Source organism: Amblyraja radiata, unplaced genomic scaffold (genome assembly GCF_010909765.2).
Source record: "Amblyraja radiata isolate CabotCenter1 unplaced genomic scaffold, sAmbRad1.1.pri scaffold_397_ctg1, whole genome shotgun sequence".
Classification (NCBI taxonomy): domain Eukaryota; kingdom Metazoa; phylum Chordata; class Chondrichthyes; order Rajiformes; family Rajidae; genus Amblyraja; species Amblyraja radiata.
Genome location: NW_022630519.1, coordinates 145,417 through 160,078, shown reverse-complemented (window position 1 = coordinate 160,078; position 14,662 = coordinate 145,417). Strand labels below are relative to the sequence as shown.

At 50.9% G+C, this 14,662-nt stretch overlaps 1 protein-coding gene across 1 annotated transcript; it reads left to right on the top strand.

Moving 5' to 3' along the window:
- Positions 1 to 6,566: 6,566 nt before the first annotated feature.
- LOC116969903 (E3 ubiquitin-protein ligase MARCH7-like) lies at positions 6,567 to 12,017 on the top strand. The gene is made up of 5 exons (XM_033016660.1): positions 6,567 to 6,734; positions 7,654 to 7,763; positions 8,644 to 8,757; positions 9,700 to 9,748; positions 11,792 to 12,017. The coding sequence occupies exons 1-5, from the start codon at positions 6,728 to 6,730 to the stop codon at positions 11,911 to 11,913; spliced, it is 402 nt and encodes a 133-aa protein (XP_032872551.1). The 5' UTR covers positions 6,567 to 6,727; the 3' UTR covers positions 11,914 to 12,017.
- Positions 12,018 to 14,662: the final 2,645 nt, after the last annotated feature.

Sequence of the window (14,662 nt, the reverse complement as noted above, 5' to 3'; positions counted from 1 at the left end):
CTAAACCTATTCTATCCAGGTACCCCTCTAACTGATTCCTGGCAGACTGACTAGTGGGGTACCGCAAGGCTCAGTGCTGGGATCCTAGCTATTTACGATATATATTAATGATTTGGACGAGGGAATTGAATGCAACATCTCCAAATTTGCGGATGACACGAAGCTGGGGGGCAGTGTTAGCTGTGTGGAGGATGCTAGGAGGCTGCAAGGTGACTTGGATAGGCTGGGTGAGTGGGCAAATGCATGGCAGATGCAGTATCATGTGGATAAATGTGAGGTTATCCACTTTGGTGGCAAATACAGGAAAGTAGACTATTATCTGAATGGTGGCCGATTAGGAAAGGGGGAGATGCAACGAGACCTGGGTGTGATGGTACACCAGTCATTAAAAGTAGGCATGCAGGTGCAGCAGGCAGTGAAGAAGGCGAATGGTATGTTAACATTCATAGCAAAAGTATTTGAGTATAGGAGCAGGGAGGTTCTACTGCAGTTGTACAGGGTCTTGGTGAGACCACACCTGGAGTATTGCGTACAGTTTTGGTCTCCTAATCTGAGGAAGGACATTCTTGCCATAGAGGGAATACAGAGAAGGTTCACCAGACTGATTCCTGGGATGTCAGGACTTTCATATGAAGAAAGACTGGATAGACTCGGCTTGTACTCGCTAGAATTTAGAAGATTGAGGGCGGATCTTATAGAAACTTACAAAATTCTTAAGGGGTTGGACAGGCTCGATGCAGGAAGATTGTTCCCGATATTGGGGAAGTCCAGAACAAGGGGTCACAATTTAAGGATAAGGGGGAAATCTTTTAGGACCGAGATGAGGAAAACATTTTTCACACAGAGAGTGGTGAATCTCTGGAATTCTCTGCCACAGAAGGTAGTTGAGGCCACAGTTCATTGGCTATATTTAAGAGGGAGTTAGATGTGGCCCTTGTGGCTAAAGGGATCAGGGGGTATGGAGAGAAGGCAAGTACAGGATACTGAGTTGGATGATCAGCTATGATCATATTGAATGGCGGTGCAGGCTCGAAGGGCCGAATGGCCTACTCCTGCACCTATTTTCTATGTTTCTATCACCCCTCATTCTCCTGCACTCTAAGGAATAGAGTCCCAGCCTACTCAACCTCTCCCTATAGCTCAGATCCCTCTAGTCCTGGCAACGTCCTCGTAAATCTTCTCTGTACCCATTCCAGCTTGACAACATCTTTCCAATAACATGTCGCCCAGACCTGAGCACAACATTCTAAATGCGGCCTCACCAACGTCTTTTACAACTGCAACCACCTTCTATACTCAATACTCTGACTGATGAAGGCCAATGATGCACTCCTCGATCCCTCTGCTCTTCAACACGCCCCAGAGGCCTCCCATTCACAGTGTAGGTCCTGCCCATGTTAGACTCCCCAAAATGCCACACCTCACATTTCTCTGCATTAAATTCCATCAACCATTCCTCAGCCCACCTGGCCAATCGATCAAGATCCTGCTGCAAATTTATCACAACCATCTTCACTATCTGCAAAACCACCCACTTTTGTATCCTCTGCAAACTTGCTAATCTTGCCCTGTATGTTCTCATCCAAATCATTGATATAGATGACGAACAGTCATGGACCCTGCATCGAACCCTGAGACACACCACTAATCACAGGCTTCCAATGCGAGAAGCAACCTTCCACCATCACCCTCTGCTTCCATTCATGAAGCCAATTTTCTATCCATTCAGCTATCTCTCCTTAGATCCCATGCGATCAAACCTTCCAGAGCAGCCTACCATGCAGAACCTTGTCGAATGCTTTGCTGATGTCCATATATACATCTCTGCCCTCATCAATCTTTTTGGTCTCGACTTCAAAAAACTTAATCAGATTTGTGAGACAACACCTCCCATGTACAAAACCATGCTGACTGTCCCTAATCAGCCCTTGTCTGTCTAAATGCCTGTATATCCTATCCCTCATAATACTCTCTAGTAACTTTCCAACTACAAATGTTAAGCTCACTGACCTATAGTACCCAGTATTTTCCCTGCAGCCCTTCTTGAATCGAGGCACAACATTTGCCACCCTCCAGTCATCCGGCACCTCTCCTGTATTTAAAGACAACTCGTAAATTTCAACCAGGGCTCTCTGGTTTCCCACAATGTCCTCAGATATATCTGATCAGGCCCTGGAGATTTGTCTACCTTCATACATAGAAACATAGAAACATAGAAATTAGGTGCAGGAGTAGGCCATTCGGCCCTTCGAGCCTGCACCGCCATTCAATATGATCATGGCTGATCATCCAACTCAGTATCCCGTACCTGCCTTCTCTCCATACCCTCTGATCCCCCCAGCCACAAGGGCCACATCTAACTCCCTCTTAAATATAGCCAATGAACTGGCCTCGACCACCCTCTGTGGCAGAGAGTTCCAGAGATTCACCACTCTCTGTGTGAAAAAAGTTCTTCTCATCTCGGTTTTAAAGGATTTCCCCCTTATCCTTAAGCTGTGACCCCTTGTCCTGGACTTCCCCAACATCGGCAGCAATCTTCCTGCATCTAGCCTGTCCAACCCCTTAAGAATTTTGTAAGTTTCTATAAGATCCCCTCTCAATCTCCTAAATTCTAGAGAGTATAAACCAAGTCTATCCAGTCTTTCTTCATAAGACAGTCCTGACATCCCAGGAATCAGTCTGGTGAACCTTCTCTGCACTCCCTCTATGGCAATAATGTCCTTCCTCAGATTTGGAGACCAAAACTGTACGCAATACTCCAGGTGTGGTCTCACCAAGACCCTGTACAACTGCAGTAGAACCTCCCTGCATCCTATACTCAAATCCTTTTGCTATGAAAGCTAACATACCATTCACTTTCTTCACTGCCTGCTGCACCTGCATGCCCACTTTCAATGACTGGTGTACCATGACACCCAGGTCTCGCTGCATCTCCCCTTTTCCTAGTCGGCCACCATTTAGATAATAGTCTGCTTTCCTGTTTTTGCCACCAAAATGGATAACCTCACATTTATCCACATTATACTGCATCTGCCAAACATTTGCCCACTCACCCAGCCTATCCAAGTCACCTTGCAGTCTCCTAGCATCCTCCTCACAGCTAACACTGCCTCCCAGCTTAGTGTCATCCGCAAACTTGGAGATATTGCCTTCAATTCCCTCATCCAGATCATTAATATATATTGTAAATAGCTGGGGTCCCAGCACTGAGCCTTGCGGTACCCCACTAGTCACTGCCTGCCATTGTGAAAAGGACCCGTTTACTCCTACTCTTTGCTTCCTGTTTGCCAGCCAGTTCTCTATCCACATCAATACTGAACCCCCAATGCCGTGTGCTTTAAGTTTGTATACTAATCTCTTATGTGGGACCTTGTCGAAAGCCTTCTGGAAGTCCAGATACACCACATCCACTGGTTCTCCCTTATCCACTCTACTAGTTACATCCTCGAAAAATTCTATAAGATTCGTCAGACATGATTTCCTTTTGTAAATCCATGCTGACTTTGTCCAATGATTTCACCACTTTCCAAATGTGCTGCTATCCCATCTTTAACGCTGGAGGTACTATACACGATAGTACCTTCAGCATCTCGTCGACCGTAACACTGACTGCTCTCAAGACACTGCCAATCACTGCCCCAAGTTCCTCCGTCCTCCTGTATTTCTCCTCGGTAAATACAGAGGAGAAATACTCATTGAGGACGCTGTCCATCTGCTGTGGCTCCACACAGAGTTGACCGCTTTGATTCCTGAGGGGTCCCACTTGCACTCTAGTTACCCTTTTCCCCATTATGTGTTTATAAAATCTCTTGGGAGTGTCCTTCATGCGATCTGCCAGAGCTATCTTAGGAGCAGGAGTGTTAGGAGCAGAATTAGGCCATTCAACCCATCAAGTCTACTCCGCCATTCAATCATGGCTGATCTATCTCTCCCTCCTCTCCTGCCTTTTCCCCATAACCCCCGACACCTGTACTAATCAAGAACCTATCTATCTCTGCCTTCAAAATATCCATTGACAACCTCCACAGCCTTCTGTGGCAAAGAATTCCACAGATTCACCACCCTCTGACTAAAGAAATTCCTCCTCATCTCCTTCCTAAAGAAACGTCCTTTAATTCTGAGGCTGTGAGCTCTAGTCCTAGACTCTCCCACTAGTGGAAACATCCTCTCCACATCCACTCTATCCAGGCCTTTCACTATTCAGTACATTTCAATGAGGTCCCCCCTCATTCTTCTAAACTCCAGCGAGTACAGGCCCGGTGCTGGCAAACGCTCATCATATGTCAACCCACTCATTCCTGAGCATTCTTGTAAACCTCCTCTGGACCCTCCCCAGAGCCAGCACATCCTTCCTCAGATATGTTGCTCAAAATTGCTTACAATACTTCAAATATGGCCTGACCAGCGCCTTATAGAGCCTCAGCGTTACATCCCTGCTTTTGTATACAAGCCCTCTTGAAATAAATGCTACATTGAGTTTGCTTTCTTTACAACCGATTCGACTTGCAGATTAACTTTTTGGGAATCCTGCACCAGCTCCCAAGTCCCTTTGCACCTCCGATTTCTGGATTCTCTCCCCATTTAGAAAATATTCTACGCCTTTATTCCTGCTACCAAAATACACGACTCCACACTTTGCTACACTATATTCCATCTGCCACTTCTCTGCCCACTCCCCAACCTGTCCGAGTCCTTCTGCAGAGTCCCTGCTTTCTCTACATTACCTGCCCCACCACCTATTTTCGTATCATCCGCAAACTTGGCCACAAAGCCTTCAATCCCCTCGTCCAAATCATTAATGTACAACGTGAAGAGCAGCGGCCCCAGCACCGAGCCCTGCGGTACTCCGCAGCTAACCAGAAAAAAAAATCCTTTATTGCCACTCTTGGCCTTCCAGCCAACCTGCTATCCAACCTTGTATCTACTCTTTGATACCGGGAGGCCTCGTCTGCTTTAGCAGCCTCACTTGCGGCACCTTATCAAAGGCTTTCTGAAAATCTAAATAAACAACATCCACGGACTCTCCTTTGTCTGTCCTGCTATTTACTTCATCAAAGAATTCCAGCAGATTGGTCAGGCAAGATCTCCCCTTCACAAAGCCATGCTGACCGGCCTATTTTATCGTGAACCTAGTCCTTTATAATGGACTCTAAAATCGTACCAACCAGACTAATCAGCCTATAGTTCCCACTGATAGAGACAAAAAGCGGGAGTAACTCAGCCGGATGGGCAGCATCTCTGGAGGAGGGTCGCGACCCGATAAATGAGCCATTCCTTCTCTCCAGAGATGCTGCCTGCCCCGCTGAGCTACTCCAGTTCTTTGTGTCCATCTTCGGTTTAAACCAGAATCTGCAGTTCCTTCCTACACTATAGTTCCCACTATTCTACTTTCCTCCCTTCTTGTACAGCGGGATGATATTGCCAATTTTCCACAAATCGCCTACCCATTTTTGCCCTTCTGGAAAGACTGGATAGACTTGGCTTATACTCTCTAGAATTTAGGAGATTGAGAGGGGATCTTATAGAAACGTACAAAATTCTTATGGGGTTGGACAGGCTAGATGCAGGAAGATTGTTCCCGATGTTGGGGAAGTCCAGAACAAGGGGTCACAGCTTAAGGATAAGGGGGAAATCCTTTAGGACCGAGATGAGAAGAAACTTTTTCACACAGAGAGTGGTGAATCTCTGGAATTCTCTGCCACAGAAGGTAGTTGAGGCCAGTTCATTGGCTATATTTAAGAGGGAGTTAGATGTGGCCCTTGTGGCTAAAGGGATCAGGGGGTATGGAGAGAAGGCAGGTACGGGATACTGAGTTGGATGATTAGCCATGATCATATTGAATGGCGGTGCAGGCTCGAAGGGCCGAATGGCCTCCTCCTGCACCTATTGTCTATGTATCTATGATTTCCTTTTTTAGTTTGGTGCTTAGTTCCCGAAACTTCTCCAGGGCTACATGATTCCCAGCTGCCTACACCTGCCCCATGTGCCCTTGTTAATCTTGACCAATGCCCCAATTTCCCTCGTCAGCTAAGCTTCCTTACGTTTGCCTGCGTTGCGCTTCACTCTAACAGGGGCATGCATATCCTGAGCCGAGGAGTGAAGAAGAGAGGGGAGGGGAGGGGGCGAGGCGAGGGGAGGGGGAGAGGTTAGGGGCTGGGGAGGGAGAGAGGATGGAGAGATGAAGGGAAAGCTAGGCATCGAGGAGGGGAGAGTGAGTGATGCGGAGGGGAGCGAGGGGGGAGGAGTTATGGGAAGGGGTGTGAAGGGGAAGGGAGAGGGTGCAGTGCAAAGTAGTTTGGGGATGCAGGGATGGGGAGTTGAGGCAGCAGGCGAGGGAGGCCCTTACAGACATTCTATCTCTCACCTCCATTCCCCCTCTCCCATCCTCCCCCTCCCCCTGCTCTCATCCTCCCTTCCCTCCCCCCTTCTCATCCCTCTTCCCCTCCTCTTCCCTCCGCCCTCTCTCCCTCCCCCGTTCTCTCACTGCCCCCTCTCTCCTCCCCTCTTTTCTCCCCCCCACCCCCATGCCTGCCCCTCCTGCCGTGCCCCCCCGCTCTGTGCCGCCAGCCTGCTGGAGGAGGAGGATGACGAGGAGGGCGACGTTTGCCGCATCTGCCTGGTCGTGGGCGGCTGCCCCCTCAACCCACTGCTGGAGCCCTGCAGGTGTGTGGGCAGCCTGCAGTTCGTGCACCACGACTGCCTCAAGAAGTGGCTGCAGGCCAAGGTCATGTCAGGTGGGTGGTCTGCGATCCTGGCCATTCCTCCCCCCTCGCCCCACAACCATCCCATTCTCCTTACAAACCCCAGCCCCCCTATCCTTTCCCCCCCCTCTCCTCTCCTCTCCCCCTTCCCCTTTTCTCCCCTCCCCTCCTCTCCTCACCCCGTCCCCTCCTCTCCCCTCTCCTAGAAACATAGAAACATAGAAATTAGGTGCAGGAGTAGGCCATTCGGCCTGCACCGCCATTCAATATGATCATGGCTGATCATCCAACTCAGTATCCCGTACCTGCCTTCTCTCCATACCCTCTGATCCCCTTAGCCACAAGGGCCACATCTAACTCCCTCTTAAATATAGCCAATGAACTAGCCTCGACTACCCTCTGTGGCAGGGAGTTCCAGAGATTCACCACTCTCTGTGTGAAAAAAGTTCTTCTCATCTCGGTTTTAAAGGATTTCCCCCTTATCCTTAAGCTGTGACCCCTTGTCCTGGACTTCCCCAACATCGGGAGCAATCTTCCTGCATCTAGCCTGTCCAACCCCTTAAGAATTTTGTAAGTTTCTATAAGATCCCCCCTCAATCTCCTAAATTCTAGAGAGTATAAACCAAGTCTATCCAGTCTTTCTTCATAAGACAGTCCTGACATCCCAGGAATCAGTCTGGTGAACCTTCTCTGTACTCCCTCTATGGCAATAATGTCCTTCCTCAGATCTGGAGACCAAAACTGTACGCAATACTCCAGGTGTGGTCTCACCAAGACCCTGTACAACTGCAGTAGAACCTCCCTGCTCCTATACTCAAATCCTTCTCCTTCCCCTCCCCTGCTCTCCCCCCTCCCCTCCCCCTTCCTCCCCCTTGTTACTCCCTACTTAGCCTCACTACCTGCCGTCGCCCCCTGTGAGCTCTGACCCCACTCCCCCCGTGTCTCTCCCCAGGGGCCTCTCTCGATGCCGTCACCACCTGTGAGCTCTGCAAACACAACCTCAAGCTGGACTTTGACAACTTTGACGTTCACGAGTTTCACCGCAAGCAGGCCGCCACCCAGGTAACGGGGGGGGTAATAATGGGGAGGGGGCGGGGGCGACGGGCCCCTTGTGGGAGGAGAGACGGGGAAAGAGGGGGCAAGGGTGGGAGAGGAGGCAGGGGCAGGGCAACAGGGACCCACTCATGGGCCTGGGCTGGGGGAAGGCAGGTGAGGGAGGGAGAGGGGAAACGAACGAGATGGTGGGTGGGGGAGAGGGGCCTGGCGTAGACAGGTGGGGCAGACAGGTGACTTAACCCTGGCCCTGGGGGAAATGGGTATGACACCCACGGGGGAAGTGGCAGAGCATTCTCGGCCTCTCTCTATCGACCTCAGCCCTCCCTCCCTCCCTCCTCCCCTCCTCTCTCCCCTTTACGTTTCACTCACACCCACCTCTCTCAATCTCTCTCGCTCCCCTCTCTGTCTCACTGCCCAACCTCTCTCCCCTCTTTCTCCCCCTCTATCCTCACCTCTCACCTCTCCCCTCTATAGCTGCCGCTCCTCTCTCTATCTCCCCACCCTTCCTCTCTCTCTCTCTCACACATTGAGCGAGAGAACCCCTTCTCTCCTCCCCTGCCCCTCTCTCCCCCCTTCCCATATCTTTGCTCCTCCAAACTTGTCTCTCATCATAGCCCTAATTCGCCCACTCTCTCCCACCCTTCCCCTCCCTCTCTTCCACCCTTTTCTCCACCTCACTTCCCCCCTCCCTCGCCCCCTCCCTTCTCTCCCCCTCTCCTCCCCTATCTCTCTCACTGCTCACCCTCTCCCCCCCACACACTGACTCACCTCTCCCCCTCCCTCCCTCTCCTGCCCCCACTCTCTCCCTTCTCTCCCCCTCTCCTCCCTCTAACTGCCCCCTCTCTCTCTCCCCCACACACTGACTCCTCTCTCCCCCTGGGTCCAGGTAGAGGAGCAGATGAATAACTCCAGCCTGTACATGGCCGTTCTCCTTCACCTCTACGAGCAGCGCTTCACTGAGCTCATGCGGCTGCTGGGCGGCAGCAGCACCGGCTTCCAGGTATGGGGTGGGGGGGGGGGGGGGGGGCAAGAGGGGGGGGGGGGGGGGAGAAACATGGCGTGCAGGGGTGGGGACAGACAGTACAGGGGTGGGGAAACATGGTACAGGAGAGAGGGAGGTACAGGGAGAAGGGACACACACTCGCATACTCTTGCACACTCACGTGCACTCATGCTCGCACGCATGCACTCTCACACACTTATGCACACACTCACACAGGCACACTCGCACGGGCATACTTATGTGAACAAATCTGCACGCACACTCACGCACGCATAATGGCTTGTACATTTCGCACACGCACACACTCGCTCTCACACACACTCACTCTATTTCACACAGAGGTACACACACTCTCACACCTGCGCTTTCTCTCTCACACACCACGCATACACACTACGAGGTGCTGAGCCAAAGGGGGTGGTAGTGTGTGGGTGCCCTGGTGTGATGGCCACTGTCACCCCGTCTTGAAGAAAGACTGGATAGACTCGGCTTGTACTCGCTAGAATTTAGAAGATTCAGGGGGGATCTTATACAAACTTACAAAATTCTTAAGGGGTTGGACAGGCTAGATGCAGGAAGATTGTTCCCGATGTTGGGGAAGTCCAGAACACGGGGTCACAGTTCAAGGATAAGGGGGAAGTCTTTTAGAACCGAGATGAGAAAAAAAAATTCACACAGAGAGTGGTGAATCTGTGGAATTCTCTGCCACAGAAGGTAGTTGAGGCCACAGTTCATTGGCTCTATTTAAGAGGGAGTTAGATGTGGCCCTTGTGGCTAAAGGGATCAGGGGGTATGGAGAGAAGGCAGGTACAGGATACTGAGTTGGATGATCAGCCATGATCATATTGAATGGCGGTGCAGGTTCGAAGGGCCGAATGTGCTACTCATGCACCTATTGTCTATGTTTCTATCTCTCTCTCTCTCTCTTCCCCCCCCCAGTTTCCCAGGGCCGACTCGCAGACCGGAGAAGACGCCAGCGACACTCAAAGTATGTCCTTCTCGTTCCCGGCCCGGCCCGGCCCGGTTGTGGACAGTCCAGTACAGCTCAGCTCCCTGCCCCCATGTGCTCCTTCCTGTACCCTCCCCTCACCCCCGCATCGCCCCAGTCCCGGCCCGGAGGGAGGAGCATCAGCGTCTGGGACAGGCCTGACCCCTCCATCAGACCCTGACTCCCAGGCACGACTTGTTACCAGCCACACGTGGCCAGTGTGGCGCTGGGTTGTAAACGAGGGTGGTGGCAGTCAACGTCGAAGCGAGACCGTTAGCACGGTGGCGCAGCGGGTAGAGCTACTGCCTCACAGCGCCAGAGGACCCGGCTTCCATCCTGACTACGGGTGCTGTCTGTACGGAGTTTGTCCGTTCTCCCCGTGACCCGCGTGGGTTTTCTCCGGAAGGTCCGGTTTCTTCCCACTCTCCGTTTAGTTTATTGTCACGTCTACCGAAAAAGCTGTCGTTGCGTGCTAACCAGTCAACGGAAAGACAATACGTGATTGCAATCGAGCCATTCACAGTGTACAGATACGGGATAAGGGAATAACGTTTAGTGCAAGGTAAAGCCAGCAAAGACCGATCAAAGATAGTCCGAGGGTCACCAATGAGGTAGATAGTAGTTCAGGACCGCTCTCTTGTAGGATGATTCAGTTGCCTGATGTCTAACCTTCCCCAGCCATCATTGGACTTGCCAGGCACGGCCCTGCCCGAGGTCATTTGTCGCCAGCCTTGATCAGACCTGATCTCTTCTTGCCTCCATCTGTTCACCCCCCCTCCTCCTCCCCCACCCCTTACTTTCAGTCTGAAGAAGGATCCCGCCCCAAACCGTCACCCATCCTTGTTCCTCCAGAGATGCTGCCCGACCCTCTGAGTTACTCCGGCACTTTGTGTCTGTCTGAGTGATGTGAGGGAGGGTGATTGGTAGATGTTTTGTTTAGGTAAGAGAAAAACGTCAGCCAAGGTAAGACACTCCTCATAGTGTAGTTGACTTTAGCGATACAGCGAGTCCAGACCGACCAGCGATCCCCGCACATTAACACATTAACACCCATTAGGGACAATTTTACATTCATACCAAACCAACTAACCTACAAACCTGCACAATTAAAACATTTTACAGCCAGATTTATCACTTCTGCAACTTTTTAGATACCAAAGGAATTAAGAAAAAAACAAAAACAAATAATGCCTTACTGTTGATGAAATGCGATAATTCCCAATATTTTCAATCTTGATATCTGCACGGCCAATGTTTGCCAACCGCTTTAGCTGTTGTTGTCCCTTCAGCCGTCGCTTCTCCCTACCATCATTTCTCCTCACGTTTGGAATTCTGAAGTAGGATCAATGTCTCTCGCGCTTATCCCGATTTCCATCGTTATTTACAGCGCAAAAATGGGCTATTGCGGCGGTTTCTAAACAGGTCCATTACAATGGAAGCCATGGTCAGCGCTTACCTGCAGTTCATCGCGTGTACTCCCAGTTGGCATTGCGTGGCAACAGTACGGGTCACGGGTCGTGACCTCGACTGTGTGCAAACTCCCAATAAACCAGCATCCTGCAGTCCCTTGTCTCTACATCCTCCCATCACTCACCGACTCTTGCCCCGCTCCATCCAGCATCTTGGGCGATTCTTTCCCCCCTCAAAATTGCAGCGTCTGTCTGCCGGTTTCTGCTGTCTCTCCTCATAGGCTCACACACTCCAATCCAAGCAGCATCCTGCTCTCTCCGCAGCCTCTGGTATCGCAGGGACCATTGGGGAAGAGACTTCTGGAGTGTGTCCTCCAGCAAGATCGCTCTCAGTCTGGGCCCAAAGCTGTCCCTGGGAGTATGTGTGTGACGGGAAGTGTCGGTGAGGGGGGAGCTTCACCCTGTGTCTGACCCTGTCCCTGCTGCCAGTGTGAATGGTGGGCGATCGGGAGGGGGGGGTGAAGCTGAGTGCGTGCCCCCTCCTCGCTCTGTCCCCTGGGCAGCCCCCCCCCCACCCCCCCTGCTCCTCGCACCCTGGTCCAGACTGTCTGCTCTGTGTCTCCCCACATCCCAGATAGCGACTCGGAGGAGGAGGAGGCGCAGGAGGAGGAGGAGGAGGAGGGTGGTGAGCTGCGGACCCACCGTACCCTCTCACACCGGGGCAGGCTGCTGACGTTTCAGTCCAGGGACACGTAATGGAGGAGGCTGGCCTGCTAGAGTACTGTATGGACCATGCGCTATGCAATCCACTGTTTTCTTTTGATAAAGTGCCTCGCAGGAGGTGTGGAACCTTTCCGGAGCAGGCGTGGCCCTGGCGGGCTGGTGTCAACTTCTTCAACCCGCGGGGACAGTGTGCGAGAGAGTGTGAGTGAGAGTGGGTGTGTGAGTGAGTCTGTGTGAGCGAGTCTGTGTGAGTGAGCAGGTGTGTGAATGGGTACATGTTGGTGAGCGTGTGTGAGTGATTGTGCATGTGATTAATTCTGTGTAGGAAGGAACTGCAGATGCCAGTTTAAATCGAAGGCAGACACAAAATGCTGGAGTAACTCAGCCGGACAGGCAGCATCTCTGGAGAGAAGGAATGGGTGACGTTTCGGGTCGAGGCCCTTCTTCAGATTGATTCTGTGTGTGGGTGAGTGTGTGTGTGGGTGAGTGTGTGGGTGAGTGTGAGTCAGTGTGTGGGTGAGTGCCTATTTTTCTGTGTGTGTCTGCCTACCAGTGTGTGTGTGTATTTCCCTTTGACTGTCTGCCTATCTTTGTGCGTGAATGTGTGTCCATGTGTGTCGATCTCTGTGCATGCCTATGTCTGTGTGTGTGTCTGCATGTCTCCATGAGTGTCAGTGTTTCTCTATGTGTGCACACGTATGTCCCTGCACCGGCATTGTGAGGGACTGCTGATGTACATACACACACACACACACACGTACACACATACAGTACACACACGCCAACCACTCACGATCCTGACTGGATGAATAGGCAGATAAATCAGGCAGGGGGGATCAGTGTGCCTCGACAACAAAGCAGAAGCATCCAAGAGACTTCACTGGCCAGAGAATGGGGCGTGGGCTCTTCCCAGGTCCTGGCACCCCTACTCACGGAGGGCAGAGCTGAGGGGAACGAGATGTGATCTTATGAAAAGATAATGTGAAAGTTAGTGGTAGGAGCAGACTCTCCCTCCCTCCCCTTATTCACAATCCACTTTTAAAAATTAGCTCACAATAACAGCAAAAGGATTTGAGTATAGGAGCAGGGAGGTTCTACTGCAGTTGTACAGGGTCTTGGTGAGACCACACCTGGAGTATTGCGTACGTTTTTGGTCTCCTAATCTGAGGAAAGACATTCTTGCCATAGAGGGAGTACAGAGAAGGTTCACCAGACTGATTCCTGGGATGTCAGGACTTTCATATGAAGAAAGACTGGATAGACTCGGTTTGTACTCGCTAGAATTTAGAAGATTGAGGGGGGATCTTATAGAAACTTACAAAATTCTTAAGGGGTTGGACAGGCTAGATGCAGGAAGATTGTTCCCGATGTTGGGGAAGTCCAGGACAAGGGGTCACAGTTTAAGGATAAGGGGGAAATCTTTTAGGACCGAGATGAGGAAAACATTTTTCACACAGAGAGTGGTGAATCTGTGGAATTCTCTGCCACAGAAGGTAGTTGAGGCCACAGTTCATTGGCTATATTTAAGAGGGAGTTAGATGTGGCCCTTGTATCTAAAGGGATCAGGGGGTATGGAGAGAAGGCAGGTACAGGATACTGAGTTGGATGATCAGCCATGATCATATTGAATGGCGGTGCAGGCTCGATGGGCCGAAGGGCCTCTACTCCTGCACCTATTGTCTATGTTTCTATTTGATAGAGCTGCATCCTCACAGCAACAGAGAACCGGCTTCAATCCTGACCACAGGTGCTGTCTGTAAGGCGTGCATAGTTTCTCCCTATAACCGTGTGAGTTTTCTCCGGGTGCTCCGGCTTCCTCCCACATCTCAAAGAAGTAGGGGTTTGCAGATTAATTGGCTTCTGTAAATTGTCCCTGGTATGTAGGAATGTTTAGTGCAAGGTGAAGCCTGATTAAAGATAGTCCGAGGGTCTCCAATGAGGTAGATGGTACCTCAGGACCGCTCTCTAGTTGTTAATGGCATGATTCAGTTGCCGAATAACAGCTGGGAAGAAACTGTTTTTCAGGAATTTGGAGGTGCGCGTTTTCACACTTCTGTACCTCAAGAAGAACTCCCACATTTTGTATGATTCAAGTCCAAAGTTGTTAAAAATGTAGTCTTAACGTTGCCATAAAGGGAAGTGCAACAGGTAGTGCAAAGAGAAAAATACCAGGGTGCGCTATATAGTGCTATAGTGTTCCAGTTTCAGAGAAAACGCAGGTTTAAAAAAAGTGTTAGGCCTACAATGAGGTGGGTTGGAAGATCGGGACTACACCCTTGTCTTAGTTCCTTACAGGGCAGTGGACATTTTATCTGACCTTCTGCTTGATTGACGGACAAACTTTGCAGCGACACTAATTGTATTGTTAGTACATTCTTTAAGCTTTGCAGTATTGTAGAATTAAGATTTGGTGTTTTAGTTTTAAAGCTACAGTACGGAATCAGGCCCTTCAGCCCACCGAGTCCGCGCCGACCAGCGATCCCCGCATATTAATACTATCCTACACACGCTGCCTTAGGGAAAGGGAACGCCCCTGACTCTCTCTCCACTTCACCCAGAACTTCCTAAACGAATCCCGGAATCGGCAATCCTCCAGCAGCCGGTTATTAAAATGCCAATACGCGGACCCTGCCCGTATGCGCACTGGGATAAAGTCCCACTCGCACCAGGCAGTGGTCCGATCACAGCACTGGCCGCATGGAGGCCGCCGAGACACAGGAGACATAGACCATGGAAATGTACAAGCGGCCAACACGGGAACCACCACCCTCAAACCTGTACG

Bases quoted from the DNA above. Each gene is read 5' to 3' on its own strand.
- LOC116969903 (XM_033016660.1), top strand. The intron at 8,758-9,699 runs GTATGGGGTGGG...TCCCCCCCCCAG, and splicing joins GCAGCAGCACCGGCTTCCAG to TTTCCCAGGGCCGACTCGCA. The intron at 9,749-11,791 runs GTATGTCCTTCT...CCCACATCCCAG, and splicing joins AGACGCCAGCGACACTCAAA to ATAGCGACTCGGAGGAGGAG.